The 14,745-nt window shown below is 31.6% G+C and overlaps 2 protein-coding genes across 2 annotated transcripts; both read left to right on the forward strand.

Moving 5' to 3' along the window:
- Positions 1–7,937: 7,937 nt before the first annotated feature.
- On the forward strand, positions 7,938–9,479 carry LOC106777312 (ribonuclease 1). The gene is made up of 4 exons (XM_014664885.2): positions 7,938–8,167; positions 8,260–8,415; positions 8,785–8,983; positions 9,089–9,479. The coding sequence occupies exons 1-4, from the start codon at positions 8,063–8,065 to the stop codon at positions 9,316–9,318; spliced, it is 690 nt and encodes a 229-aa protein (XP_014520371.1). The 5' UTR covers positions 7,938–8,062; the 3' UTR covers positions 9,319–9,479.
- A 2,432-nt stretch (positions 9,480–11,911) lies between these two features.
- Positions 11,912–13,302, forward strand: LOC106777197 (ribonuclease 3). Its single transcript, XM_014664740.2, has 4 exons — positions 11,912–12,133; positions 12,250–12,405; positions 12,583–12,781; positions 12,899–13,302. The coding sequence occupies exons 1-4, from the start codon at positions 12,032–12,034 to the stop codon at positions 13,120–13,122; spliced, it is 681 nt and encodes a 226-aa protein (XP_014520226.1). The 5' UTR covers positions 11,912–12,031; the 3' UTR covers positions 13,123–13,302.
- Positions 13,303–14,745: the final 1,443 nt, after the last annotated feature.

The following is a 14,745-nucleotide window of genomic DNA, read 5'->3' on the forward strand; positions in this document are numbered from 1 at the left end:
GGGTAGTATGTAAGAGAGAGTGGAATAGATGAAATTGTCAGTACCCAACAACATCCATTCCTCTATTGTTTTTGTTTGTCAATTGAATCAACTTTATCTTTGCATGTTAATATATTTTGTTCTCAAAACCAATTTATTAATTTTTATTTTTCAAGTCTTATTATTTTAATTCACGCGAACAAGAAAGCCATACGAGTCTCTTGGGAAAAACGATACTTGGTCTTACCATTTATATTACTTGTACGATTTGGTACACTTGCCAATTTGTCAACATCCATCACTGGAGCTTCAGTTGCTCCAGATCCACTGCCCTGTGCCTGCTCCTGTGGCCATGCCATAGCACTATGGAACTCGTCCATAGTCCAACTGTGCACCGGTGGTGTGTCGTATAGGCCCACTATCATCTCAGTTGTGGCTACCTGCCCTCTGCGAAGAGCCTTAAGTCTTGCCTCCATGATGGACATGTACATATCCCTCATTTGGAACAAATCTGCGTGGTGTGCTGGCTCATCCTGCCGAGCTGCTCCTCTCCTAGGACGTCTCTTAGGCATTGGTTCAACCACCTCATCTCCTCCACAATGTTGTCTGTAGTAAGCAACATCTATGGCCTTTCTAGGCCTCTCAAACGGTGGAATAGAAGTATCCACCCCAGCCTGATTGCACAGATGTGTAATGAGGGAAGGATGTCCCAATGGTGTCCTGCTGCTCACAGTAGCAGCGCAACTCTCAATCTGATTAGCGATGACCTCGCCAATGTTCACATTCATCTGCCTCAGCATGCAGTAGATAAACATGACCTTGTGAAAAGTGATGTCAGAAACATGGGAACAGGGCTGGACGTTGGCATGAGTAAATGCCATCCAATATCTTGCCAGGGGTGTCAGATATGCCCTCTTAATGTTAATTCGAACACCATTTGGGTTTTTGTAAAAGTGTCCTCCAGGTACACAGAGCACCCTCTCAATATCATCATAATATGAACACTCCCTCATGTTCAATGCATATTGGCACTGCTCGCCAACCCACTCAGTACTCAAGAAGCTGTTAATGGTCTCGGGGTCATACCTGATGATCTCCCCTCGAACATAACTGGTGTACCTCTCCATCTGTACTCCTCCGAACAAGACATTAGTGTAGAATTCCTTCACCACTTCAATATTAGCTGGTGCGGGGTATGTGGCCAACTTTTCCTAGTTCCTACTTTCCAACTCTGCACCAAACTGAGGAGCCAAGTCTGGGATGAATATTGGTTTCTGCTCCATCAGCAATCGCCTTTCTTGCACAATCAGGAAGTGCTCCTCATGTTTCCTAGAGAGGAATCTATGAGAGTAAAATCTCAAAGGCCTCTCTGGCTCCTTTCTCTTGTTTCCTTTGCTTTTCACTCTTCTTGAAGATGATGTCATTCCTACATCAAACATAATTCAAAAGACCAAGGATATTCACCATTAAAGGTTAGCAAACCATCAAACATTCATTATCCAAGCACTGTCCAACACTGAGGGCAAAGCAGGGCCCCTCAACGCCACCTGCATAAGAGAATTCAAGCCAAAAACAAAGTCTGATGCCCATCGTCCAGCGTCCACTACCGCTTAGCGGTGGCGTCGGAATTTTTGCAAAAATTCCTTCCTAACTGTTCTAATCTCCATCCAATCCCAAATTTCAAAGTTCCAGAACAGATTCATGCAATTTAATCGATACAAAATGTTTTTATTTCATCAAATCATGCATAGAAATCAAAAGCCATAATTTATCATACTTCTACACATGTTTGATGGGTGTCGCCGCCCAATCAAATTTGATTGCACATTAGAAATGCAGTATAGCTAGGAAATGACCCCTAGGTCGTCTCTCAAGGACCAAATGTGATTCGAGTCTTAGGTCTAACACGAAGTTGGGGGAGGGGGTTGTGAAAGGATTGTGAATGCAGATGAATAAATTAAAATGACATTAAACACAACCGGACAAACCTAATTTAAAACATTAAATTAAAGGAAAAATATTAAACGCCCAATACTGTAACAAAAATATCTAAACATAATTAAAGTAATTAAAATGCAACACTAAAGCTTAAACATTAGATGCACAATTTTTTGACAAATTAAAATACAAGAAATAAATAACAAAAAGCATCAATGCTGGAATAAAATTAGATGCAACATTTAATCAAAAGAAATCTGAAAATGCATTAAGCTAGTGAATCAATTGCATCTCGGAGATGGTAGTAAGAGAAAAGTACAATAAAAGAAAAATTGAGGAAGTTGATTCCCTTAAATCACTGCACTCTCCTCTTTGCTAAAAGAAAAAATGGATGCAACATGTGACAGCTACCACTTCTTCCAAGATGTCCCTGCAGCAAGTCCTAAACATTCCAATTAAAATTCCAAAAGAATGGGTGCCCAGCCGAGACCCCTCTGCTACAGACGTCCATGAGCCCTCCTTCTATGCTAATTGAATTCATGCTTGCTTCCAATGCTTAAAATTAAACCACCGTACTCCATACATCAACTCACATCTAATCTACTCTTCTTTAACAAAGAAATAAAGCAAATAAAAAAGAAATTCTCTACCTAGTCACGTCTCATCCTCCTAGTCTACCTAATCTACTTCTACTATCATCAACTAATTAAAAGAAGCACTAAATGAATGAACCCATTGCCCACGTACTCATTTCTCAAAATAAAAGAAAAGAAAAGCTAGCTACCAATGTCCTATCATCACAAGCTGCAACCTTTTTAATGCAAAAAGCTAAATCTTTTTTTTTTCATTTAATGCCAAGCTAAACCTTCATAAATTTATCAAATTTGTCATTAAGGTCTCTGACATTCTCTGATTGACAAAAGATTAACCTAAGAATCGCATTGGGTCTATTTATAGGCCAGAAAAATAACAGAATTTCGGCCTAGGCCCATCACTTAGGCGCTCAACGCTAGCTACCGCTCAGCGGTGGTCACGCAGGACGCCCAATGCTCTCTGGACGCTCAGGGGTTTGCGACTCTGATGCTCAGCACTGAAGTGGCGCTGAGTGGTGATCGTGAATCCTCCTTTTCATCTTTTTTTGCCCTTTCTTTATTCTAAGTCCTTCCTTCTTCATCTTCATCATTCAATTATCATAAAATCCTGCCAAAACAATGTAAAACCAAACATAATATCTCTAAAACCACTTTTGGCTCTCTTGTATTCAAACTAAGATGTTTTGCATGATTCTAAGCTAATTCTAAGTCATAAAGGTTGTGTTTTGATATCAAATTAATGTATAAGAATAACAGTTTTTAGACCGTTATCATCTTACCATTTATATTACTTGATACGATCCGGTACACTTGCCAGATCTTAACATTCATGAAGGAGAGGAAGAGAGGAACGAGAGTGAGAGGAAACATGTGAAATTAGAGATAGCGAGAGGAAAATGTGAAAAATTAAAGAGGGAGAGATATATATTATGACTGATTTCTAAAACTCAGTCATAATACAACAAGAAATTTTCACACCTTATTACAGATGTTCATATCTACGTAATAATAGAGTTTAAACTTATTTACAAATTTATCACCGTGTTTCATATTATAACTGATATACAAAATTACGTCATAATATGTCTTACACTTAATCAATTAACCTATTATGATGGATAATTTTTATCCGTCATAATAAGCTGTCATAAAAAACATTTTTCCACTAATAACTAAGTAGTAGGTGAGAAAATGTGTTACGATAATTTTAGAAAAAGTTTATTGTTATCAACTACTTTTCTTAAATAATTAGATTTAGAAAAATAGGATAAGAAACAACCTATAACTTTTATCTGAAAATAAGTAAATTAAATTTTGAGATAGGCGACCGGATTCTTTACAATCTTTCTTAAAATAAAATTATCTTTAGCAGCGAATTTTACGTAGATTTTGACCGTTTATATTCATTTTAAATGTTTATTCACAACTTTTAATCATTTCTGAATTTAATTTTTTATTATATCCAATTAATTACATATGTTACAGTTTTCTTATTTATTAAAACTGAAGCAGTTTTTTTTTTTAAACTTCAATGGTTTGCCATTCCTAACATTAAATTATTAATTTAGTCAATTAATTAAACTTTATACACAACTTTTTCTCATAAAAAGCATTGTTCATTACACAAATGAAAACATTTCCAAATTTAAATATCCACTAAAGCCACACATAAACATTTAATAAAAATAACATGTCTTAAAATTTTAAATACATTTAATTGGAGTTAAAATATAGATTGTTTTACCGAATTTACTTCCTTATATGTCCCTTAATTTACATAAAATCACTTTATTCATTTTCTTGGTCTCATCATTTTCTAAATAATGATTAAAACTGATTCTCTCACATTTCTTATATTACATTTTCTTTTTCTATAATTTCCAAGTGCCCTTCCTTGCTCATTCCTTTGTTTATCTCTAAGTGATGATTCTAAGTCCATTTGATCTTAAATTTAAATCTTTCAAACTATATTTCCAATTTTCAAAAGTCACGTGTGTGGTATATAATCAAGAATATATGAAAGAATATCTAATTAAAGATATTTAACAATTAACCAGATTTTAAGGTAAGTCTATTTAATTTTATTCAGTTTATATTTTATTGAGCTTATCTCAGTTCAAGGTCCATGAGACAACTTATAAATAGAAAATTTGGACCAAAAGTCACGTATGCTTTACTTATACTCCACAACTCATATTCTAAAATATTCAAATAGTGATAATCATTCACTAAACATTCAATCAAGAGCCTAGGCTCTTCAATACACGTCTAACTTGGGTGTCGGAGTGCCTTTTGCAGGTACCTCCCCTCTCCACTAAGAAGGCGAACGAACGGTTAAAGCCTGAAGATCACCGAACGACCAAGATTGCAGGCCATTGAGTGGCCTAGGCGGAAAGAAGATAATCGGAGAACCCAGTTTAAGCATCAGAAAGCGGTAAAGCCACATCAGAAAGGTTAGTGTCTCGGTCCAACAAAATATGTACCGAAACATTTTGGTGCCCACCGTGGGGCCGGGAGGCATCTCACTGAAACCGCAAGGAACCAAGACTAGTGTTCGGTCTCGACATTGCCACTTCGAATCAACAACATAAATTTTCATCAAAGCTAAAGCTACAAAACATGGGTCATCATCTCTACTTGAAATATCATCAACAAGATAAGTATTTTCGAAATATGAATATTTCCTATGAAAATAAAATAATAAAAAAATTGTAATTCTTATGTTATTTCATAGTTATGTTTGAGTTTTACGGTAAACGATAAAATCCAAATATCTGATTGATAATAGATATTACAACCACTATTTTATATAGATATTAAAAATATATATAGTATAATATATAACTATCGGTGCAATTATGAAAAATTCATCATCACAAACCTTTTCAATCATCAAAGCATGATAAAATGCCTTTTTAGTAAGTTGTAAAAGATTGTTATTGTCAATATCACAAACTTTATTCTTAATATCCTTTGAAGAGTATCCACACCTATACAGACATCAATTGAATTGCATAATAGGCATATGGAGATGCCACGTTAATCTTAGCAGAACCATCGTCTGGATGTGGCAAATCCACAAGTCATGATCATCGATCACCGTCAACCAGAAGGCTCTACAGTCAAAGACCGAGAGGTAAATCCCTCTTGACCGAGAGGTAAATCCCTCTTGTCAACCAGAAAGTTCGTGTTGAAGGCCAAGAGGTAAATCCCTCTCGGTTCGTGTTGAAGGTCGAGAGATAAATCCCTCTCGGTTCCTATTGAAGGCTAAGAGGTAAATCCCTCTCGGTTCATGTTGAAGGTTGAGAGGTAAATCCCTCTCGGTTCAGGGTTCAGGTAGAAGGCCGAGAGGTAAGTCCCTCTCGATTGATCTTAAAGACCGAGAGGTAAATCCCTCTCGGTTCATGTTGAAGGCCGAGAGGTAAATCCCTCTCGGTTCAGGTAGAAGGCCGAGAGGTAAGTCCCTCTCGATTGATCTTAAAGACCGATAGGTAAATCCCTCTCGATTGATGTTAAAGACCGAGAGGTAAATCCCTCTCGACCGAAAGGTAAATCCCTCTCGTCCTCAGTACAACAAGAACAACCTCCCTCAAACACATAAGTCCTATAGTTAACCTTGGCTAAAGCCGAATGGATAACTCGGACTTGGGGGGCATATGTATGGTATATAATCAAGAATATCTGAAAGAATATCTAATTAAAGATATTTAACAAACCAGATTTTAAGGTAAGTCTGTTTAAACTTTATTCTGTTTATATTTTATTCTGTTTATATTTTATTGGGCTTATATCTGTTTAAGGTCCATGAGAAGACTTATAAATAGAAAGCCAGAGCCAAAAGCCAGGTATGCTTTACTCAAATATTCAAATAGTGATAACCATTCACTAAACATTCAATCAAGAGCCTAGGCTCTTCAATACACGCTTAACTTGGACGTCAGAGTGCCTTTTGCAGGTACCTCCCCCTCTCCACCAGAAAGGTGACCGAATGGTCAAAGCTTGAAGATCACCGAACGACTAAGATTGTCGCAAGCCATTGAGCGGCCTAGGCGGAAAGAAGATAATAGGAAAACCTAGTTTAAGCATCGGAAAGCGGTAAAGTCACCTAAAAAAAGTTAGTGTCTCGGTTCCACAAAATAATAAAATATATAAATAGTATTAATTAAAAAACAAATGAAAATTAGTATATTATGAATATTAAATTTTAATTAAAAAATAAAATATTATAATATACATCCGTTAAAACGCGTGTTTCTGCAAATTTGCAAATAATTAAAAATTGTCTTATCATTTATGCTTTTATTAGTTTTGTTGATCAAGCTAATCCAAGTTGCTACCTCCTTGCATAAGGTTGAATTTGAATGTAATTTTAAATTAAAATTTACCCAAATTAGTTGAATTTTCCCATTTTAACATCTTTATGAAATACTATAAAAATGTAAATAAATAAATTAAAAACTATAAAAATTAATTTAATTAAAAAATAATTATTTTAGGGAAAATATATGTAACATAGATACATATATAATAACGAATAGCAAATATCATGTTGTATTTAACGTTGATGAAAGAAACTTACATTACTAGTTATAGAAATTAAGAATATAATTAAATTGATAATTAAGAAATGAATTAATTTAAATTTGATTTAATTTAATTTGGAAATTTATACACATGTCATAATATATGAAAAAAAAGAACAATTTTATAATATAATATGATTTAATGGGATTTAATGTCTTTTAAGCACTTGAAGAAGAAATTTTAAAATGAAAAGAAAAACTAAAAGTGTAATTGAAGATAAGATTTGAGAAAAAAACAAAATCCTAAAGTAAAAGGAAAGTTTAAAATTTTAATAATTTCAAAAGTCTTAAAACGTAAAATTAAATATTAAAATTAAAAAAATCACTATCAGGTGCATGGAATCAATCTAGAGTTATTAAAAAAAAAAACTAAAAGTAATCAAAGAGGATATTTGAGAAAAAAAAATGAAAAAATAAAGTAAAAGGAAATTTTAAAAATCATCAATAATTTTAAATATCTTAAAATACAATACTAAATATTAAAATAAATACAATCAGTATTAGATGCATGAAACCAATGTATTATTTTTCCTTATTTAATGATTGCGAATTCAACGGAATGGATACTTTTGTCATCTATGATAAGTTCACTGGATTGAAGTGCATAATTAAAGAAAAATACACAAGTTATTAAAAAAAAAAAATTAAGCTTTCAAAAAATGTCATACATTTAAGAATGGAGATTTGGAAATTTGATATGTGATATTTATAAAATTAAAAAAAATAAATAAATAGAGTGGCGACATGTTACTGGTATTCTGCAACAGTTACACACGTAATAAGACAAGAGAAGGAATATATCTATATATATGTAACGTTCTGATACTCTGCATTTAGTTTTCTTCTTTCCTTTCATTTTCATCAATCTTTGATATACCAATCCATAGTTGTAGCGTTCTCTCAAAATCAAAGCCACGAAAAATCACATTCGATTTCCATCCCACCAATTCTACGAACAGAGAGGTGAAAATGGAGTCTAAAAATTTCATTTTGGTCAAGCTTCTGCTGCTGCTGCACTATTTGTCCCTTTTCTGTGCTTCACAGGATTTTGATTTCTTCTACTTTGTTCAACAGGTAATCTAAAATTTCATTGGAAGATCATGCATTGATGCTTTGTCTTACAAGCAACTTTTTAATGAATCATGTTTCAAGTTTTGCTTTTTCAGTGGCCTGGATCATACTGTGACACACAGAAGAATTGTTGCTACCCCACAAGTGGAAAGCCTGATGCAGATTTTGGAATTCATGGTCTGTGGCCTAATTACAATGATGGCTCATACCCTTCTAACTGTGATCCTAGCAACCCTTTCAACCCATCTCAGGTTCTTCATTATCATATCATATATATCATAATTTCTTAATGAAAAAAAATTTAGATATGCTTCTTCAATCCTAATCTATAATCTCTCATGTTATCTATGTTTTCTCTTTTCATAATATAACATGCAAGTTGCTGTAAGAACTGTTTTCCTGTCTCCTCTTCTGTTTCTTCCATTTGACTCAAAAAGGGCTTTTATGTCATTTGAATGTGTTGTGATGGAATATTTTTTAAATTTACTGTAAAGTTCAGATGGTCAATACCATAACTGCTACGTAGGGAAAAGCTGAAAATAAAAAAATAAATAGCACTTGTATTCTAACCCTGAACAGTGTTGTTTTTGCATGATGGTTTGTGTTTATTATGATGACAGATATCTGATCTGAGAAGTAGTTTGCAAAACAATTGGCCCACACTTGCATGTCCAAGTGGGGATGGGATGACATTCTGGAGCCATGAATGGAACAAACATGGAACTTGTTCGGAGTCAGTCCTCAAACAGCATGACTATTTTGAAGCAGCTCTCAGCCTTAGACAAAAGGCCAACATCCTCAAAGCTCTTACATCTGCAGGTACATGTTAAAACTCTTAACATACAAACAAAATCCCATTTTAGATAAAGTAGAGTTATAAATTTTATATAAGTTTGATAATGAATATTGAATCTCTCTTGTCAGGAATTGAACCAAATGGAGGATCGTACAGTTTGAGCAGCATAAAAGGGGCAATAAAGGATGCAATTGGGTACACTCCATTCATTGAGTGCAATGTCGACTCATCTGGGAACAGCCAGCTATACCAAGTTTACTTATGTGTCAACAATTCTGGTTCAGATTTCATTGAGTGCTCTGTATTCCCTCATGGAAAATGTGACTCAGAAATTCAGTTCCCATCTTTTTATGCATAATTTTTCTTCTTCACATTTTCATATGAAAGTGCTTTATATAATAAAATGCTGTATCTAATTATAGCCAACAGTTCTGCAACTTCTGCTCTCAATATGTTGGTGAGAATCTGTGGGAATAAATCCTAACAATTGGAGATTTTATCTTTCCAGATATTGAATGAAAATGGTTTAAAATACACTTTTCTTTGGTAAATTCAACTGAGTGTAATATATTAATCACTTCTGTTATTTTTTCTTTGTTTAAAATTCACACTCATGTAAGATGAGCTAGCTGTTTAAAAACTCAGGATAAAATTGAACTAAGTGTCAAAAAAAAATCACAGAAATAATTTTGTTTGGCCATTTTTAATTTTAATTAAGTTTTTTTTGTAAAAGTTTTAAGTAACTTAGATGCACGTAATTAAAGTATAGTGTTATTTTAATTCGATATGAATTGACATTATAAATTTATCAAGAATTAAAAGATTTAAAATATAAAATCAAATTATAACTACTTATTTTTTTTTTTACAATTGATTTTAAAATTTTATAGCAATTGATTTACTATTATTTTTTCTTTTTTTGAAATAGACTACTAAGTTAAGTAAAATATCTAATTTTATATTAATTAAATATACTAGTTAAGAAAATGTTTGATAAGTTTATTTAATTTTATATAAAACACATTTTTTAACCATCTTTAATCACAATCATTATATGTATTATGGATGTTTAAAAATTTGGATTTTTTTTTTTAAATAATCAATTAAAAACGGGTTAACTCTGTTTATTTTGACCAGGGCTTGCAAAAATGGACTAAGGCTAGCAAATTTTCTTTTAGTTTTTTTAATATTTTAAAAATTTTACTTTTAAAATTATTTTGTATACATACTAACAAATAAATATTTAAAGTATATTTAGTTACATTTTTTTTCTAAACTTTTAACTAATTAATATTTTTAATTGAATAAATTAAATTACTCTATTATACTAATTAGAAATTAATGATTTAAATTATAATAGTATTATATATTTATAATTTTATAAAAAAATTAATTTTTTATATTATTTTAATTTTAGTTTTTAAATTAAAAGAAAAAAAACAAATCGACAGTCAAGAACATATTACTTCATCCTTAACACGCTAATATGACAGATTAAGTGGGACAAACTAAAACATATTAACGAATTAAAATTTTTAATCCAGCTCGTCACATTAAAATTTTTAAAACCTTTATATTTTTTCTCCATTTGGATAAAGGTAGTTATATTCATTCAGGTAGAAGTTGTTGTTTAAGATGATTTTTTTGTTGTGATATCATTACTTTATTATATAAGTTATAGCTAGGTTTGAAAACAAATTTGTTCCATTTTCTTACAAGTTCTAGATCTGGATCTACACTCTATTAACATTCAATTGGAATAAGTCAATGTCCCTCAAATAAACTAAACTTTTATCTCTAAATTTTATTAATTTCTACTTATGAAAGCATATAATTTAAGGTAGAGTTTACCATTTTCTTTTTCATCTCTAAACCTTTTAATCTCTAATCTTAATTTGATAAGGTCAAAACTTTTGAAGCTTACTTTATCTAAATTAAAAAAAAAAAAACTTAAAACAACATTATATAAGTTTTTTAAGAAAATGAAATTTCAGAGAGCAATAAATTAATCACTAAATTTGAAATATTTTTAATTTAAAATTTAAAGCTAACATAATTTTATCTTCAAAAAATGTTTAAAAAAGTTGAAAAAAGAGATATTTTTACATTATATTTCTAAATAATATAAAGCCAATAGATGCATCGGAGTAAAATATAGTAAAATATAATCTAAAAGATCCTTGGACCAATAAATAATAATTGCAAAGAAAAAGTTGTAAATGATAGAGACAGTTAAGAAATTACAATGGGAAAGGGTTTGTGCTAGTTGGTATATTTCTGTTGCTAAAATGACAATCCATAAGCCAAAACAGCCCCTCAAATTGACTTACTTGCAAGCAAGACCACCAAAGCTTTTGAACTTGACTTTACGTCATTAACATTGCAACCAACCACACAACGTTAAAATTTACATCCATAATTAAAATCTTCTTAGTATAAATTTGCTGCTAAACTTTCAAACATGTTTCTTCCACGTACAATAAATTCTTGTTCCGGGGACTTACTTGCCGTGTAGAGGCAGAAATAAGTAAACAAAATTTATGGATATGCTTTTATAGACATAGATTAGGTATCACCACTTCATATTGGTCAATTTAATGTTTATAAAGTAATACAAATATTATGATGATAAAAACTAAAAAAACACTAGCAAATTTCAGAAATAAAAAAAATGAAATATTAGATATAAAACTAAATTAATTAGTATTGTTTAGATGTAATTATCAAATATTTATTTTATTAGGTTTGGAGGTTTCTTAAATTATTGATATTGGTAGCTATAAAAAGTGAAATAGTACAAGTTAGTTAATTAATTGGTTGATTAACTAATGACAGCTTAGAGGGCACGTTTAGGTATACAGTTTGCAGAATACAAGTACGTGAAGTTATAGAGAAAGAGTGGTATATGATTCGCATATTCTCCATAACATAACATGCCTTGTAAGCTCAAGCATCATTTTTATCATTTTTATGTAAGCATATAAATAAAAACATTACTTTGTCAACATCCTTCATTGTTTGTTTGCTTGTGAAGTGCCACAAACTCAAGCAGGCATCAAAGATCATCAAAGATGAAACACATTTTTTGTATTATATCCAAACTTCTGATACTGCAATGTCTATCAGTTGCATGCCTTTCTCAGGACTTTGATTTCTTCTACTTTGTTCAGCAGGTACGGCATGAATTCTGCAACATAATGTGTTTTGTTTTGACTCTTATAGTAGCTTCATATATAAATTTGTGTTTTTGAATTACTGTTTACATTTTGTGTGTTATGGTTCTATGCAGTGGCCAGGAGCATACTGCGATACAAGGCAGAGCTGCTGTTATCCTAAGACTGGGAAACCTGCTGCAGATTTCAGCATTCATGGACTTTGGCCTAACTACAATGATGGCTCCTGGCCCTCAAACTGTGACCCTGACAGTGTCTTTGATAAATCTCAGGTACTTGATACGAAGTTTGAATGTTATAATTGAATGTTCAACTTTCATGTTTTTAATTGAATGTGAAACTTATTCTCATGGTTAAATTTTTTAACAAATAGTAATTGGTTTGTTAATTATGATATGATTGAGTATTTGTGAACTAAAAAGTCATTAATAGTATATATATTGATGCAGATCTCAGAGCTTATAAGCAGCATGGAGAAGGAGTGGCCATCCCTGAGCTGCCCAAGTAGCAATGGGATGAGGTTCTGGTCACACGAATGGGAAAAACATGGCACTTGTGCACAATCTGAGCTTGATCAAACTGAGTACTTTGAAGCAACTCTCAAACTCAAGAAAAAACTAAACCTCCTTAAGATCCTCAAGAATGCAGGTACATCTTTTTCATTTCTTTTCTACATTCTTTAAACTTGCCATATATATTTATCATTAGTTGTCACCATTTTACGTAATTAGACAAACAATTCTAACAGAAATGAATGAATTTCAGGGATCGAACCAGATGATGAATTTTACACTCTAAATAGCATAACAAATGCCATAAAAGAGGGCACTGGATTTACCCCTGGAATAGAGTGTAACAGAGATTCAGCTCATAACAGTCAACTCTACCAAGTTTACATGTGTGTGGACACTTCTGGGTCAGATTTCATTGAGTGTCCTTTGCTTCCAAGGAGCAAATGTGGAGAACAAGTTCAATTTCCCAAGTTTTAACAATATTTAGTTCACTAGTTCATCATGTTCTTCCTTCTTATTCTTGTCTATCACATGTTCACCACTATGTGCTTCATTTGGAGCACTAAGTTGTTTAAATCATTGATGCTTGCTTATATTGATATAAAGTGGTGGAGATGATTAGTTTCAGAAAGTCAATATCAATCAATTTTAATTGCATCATGTCGCAAAACTTTAATCACACTTACCCATTCATATCATCTCACTTCTTCTTCATGATGTTGTAGGTTTATTACATATCATATCTTAAGTGCAATGTTTTTTTTTTCCCTCAAAATCCTTTATTTATTAATTATATGATATATGATATATATATATATATATATGAATTATTTTGGATTAGAGCCTAAATCTTGATAAATTATTTTCCATTGGATAACATTAATAATTCAAATTTTTAGTTAAAATTGTAAATTATAAACCAATTTAAAGGAACTCACAACAAACAATCAAGTTAAAATAAATTGATGAAAAAAAGAGATTTTGTATTATATTATATATTAAAATATGAATCTCTCACTATAAAGAAGGTTAATATCAAGATAATAATTAGTAAATAGAGAAACAAGAAATAAGAAAATGGTGTAACAATGAAATAAGAATAAAAAAAAATAAACGGAGAGAAAATCAAAGTTATAAGTTACTATTTTTTTTTTCAATTATATCTTAATTTTAATATTATCATCTATATGCATATGTCTAGTATTATTGTGCAAATGAATTAAAAATATATCTTGCCAAGTAGTTTTACAGTGGGATTATATAATGTCACTCTACATTCTGCATTAAAGACTTTTTGATCATTTTGAACTTTTAAATCTGATATTAGTGAGTCAAGAAAGGAATTACAGGTGTGTTGAGTTGCTCCAAGAATCAAGAAACAAAGAAATTGATATTCTTGAAGGATTCTTGAAGGACATATTTGAATGCTTTACTTGTTGATCAACTACTGCACAATTAGGTGTATTCTTACCTAATCAGACTTTGTCTTCTGAATCTTGGATTATGGTACTCCCTGTGCGTGTGACCAAGAAGAAGAACTTGGTGTTCTTGTGACTTTGAGAAGGGTCTCAAATGGTTACTGCAATGAAGAGGATTTTGCTTTTTGCAGGGTTTAGTTGTTGTCTATATTAGATTGGTGAGTTAGAGAGATGGTTACATTTGAGAGGTGTTCTCTATAAAGCCTTGTTGTAAAAACTCAAATCTTTATAGTGCATTGGCTTTCAATCTAAGGTTGATTGGAAGGATACTAGATGTAGGCATTGAGGCTGAACTTGTAAGATCTTGAAAAATAGGGGTTTTGAAAATAATGTATTTTTGAGACTTCGGATTTTTGTTTGGAGATCAGTGTTCTTGAGTTTATATTTTTTTAGAACATGATTGTTATGTTATTTATTTATTTTTATATTTTTAGGGCAAAAAGGTCTTTTACCTTTATTTAATTGGTGTAGAAATTAATTAAGAGAGGGTGTAGAAAGGAAAAGTATGCAAATTAAATAATCTAGATATTTAATAAAATAATATTATGTAAATCTTTTAGAAGATATAGTTGTTGTTATTTTAAAAAATTAGTTAAATGAAAAGAGGAGATATAATCTTGGT

This window comes from Vigna radiata, chromosome 11 (genome assembly GCF_000741045.1).
Source record: "Vigna radiata var. radiata cultivar VC1973A chromosome 11, Vradiata_ver6, whole genome shotgun sequence".
Classification (NCBI taxonomy): Eukaryota; Viridiplantae; Streptophyta; class Magnoliopsida; order Fabales; family Fabaceae; genus Vigna; species Vigna radiata.

Bases quoted from the DNA above. Each gene is read 5' to 3' on its own strand.
- LOC106777312 (XM_014664885.2), top strand. From the start codon at position 8,063: ATGGAGTCTAAAAATTTCATTTTGGTCAAGCTTCTGCTGCTGCTGCAC. The intron at 8,416-8,784 runs GTTCTTCATTAT...TTATGATGACAG, and splicing joins ACCCTTTCAACCCATCTCAG to ATATCTGATCTGAGAAGTAG. The intron at 8,984-9,088 runs GTACATGTTAAA...CTCTCTTGTCAG, and splicing joins CAAAGCTCTTACATCTGCAG to GAATTGAACCAAATGGAGGA.
- LOC106777197 (XM_014664740.2), top strand. From the start codon at position 12,032: ATGAAACACATTTTTTGTATTATATCCAAACTTCTGATACTGCAATGT. The intron at 12,134-12,249 runs GTACGGCATGAA...GGTTCTATGCAG, and splicing joins TCTTCTACTTTGTTCAGCAG to TGGCCAGGAGCATACTGCGA. The intron at 12,782-12,898 runs GTACATCTTTTT...AATGAATTTCAG, and splicing joins TAAGATCCTCAAGAATGCAG to GGATCGAACCAGATGATGAA.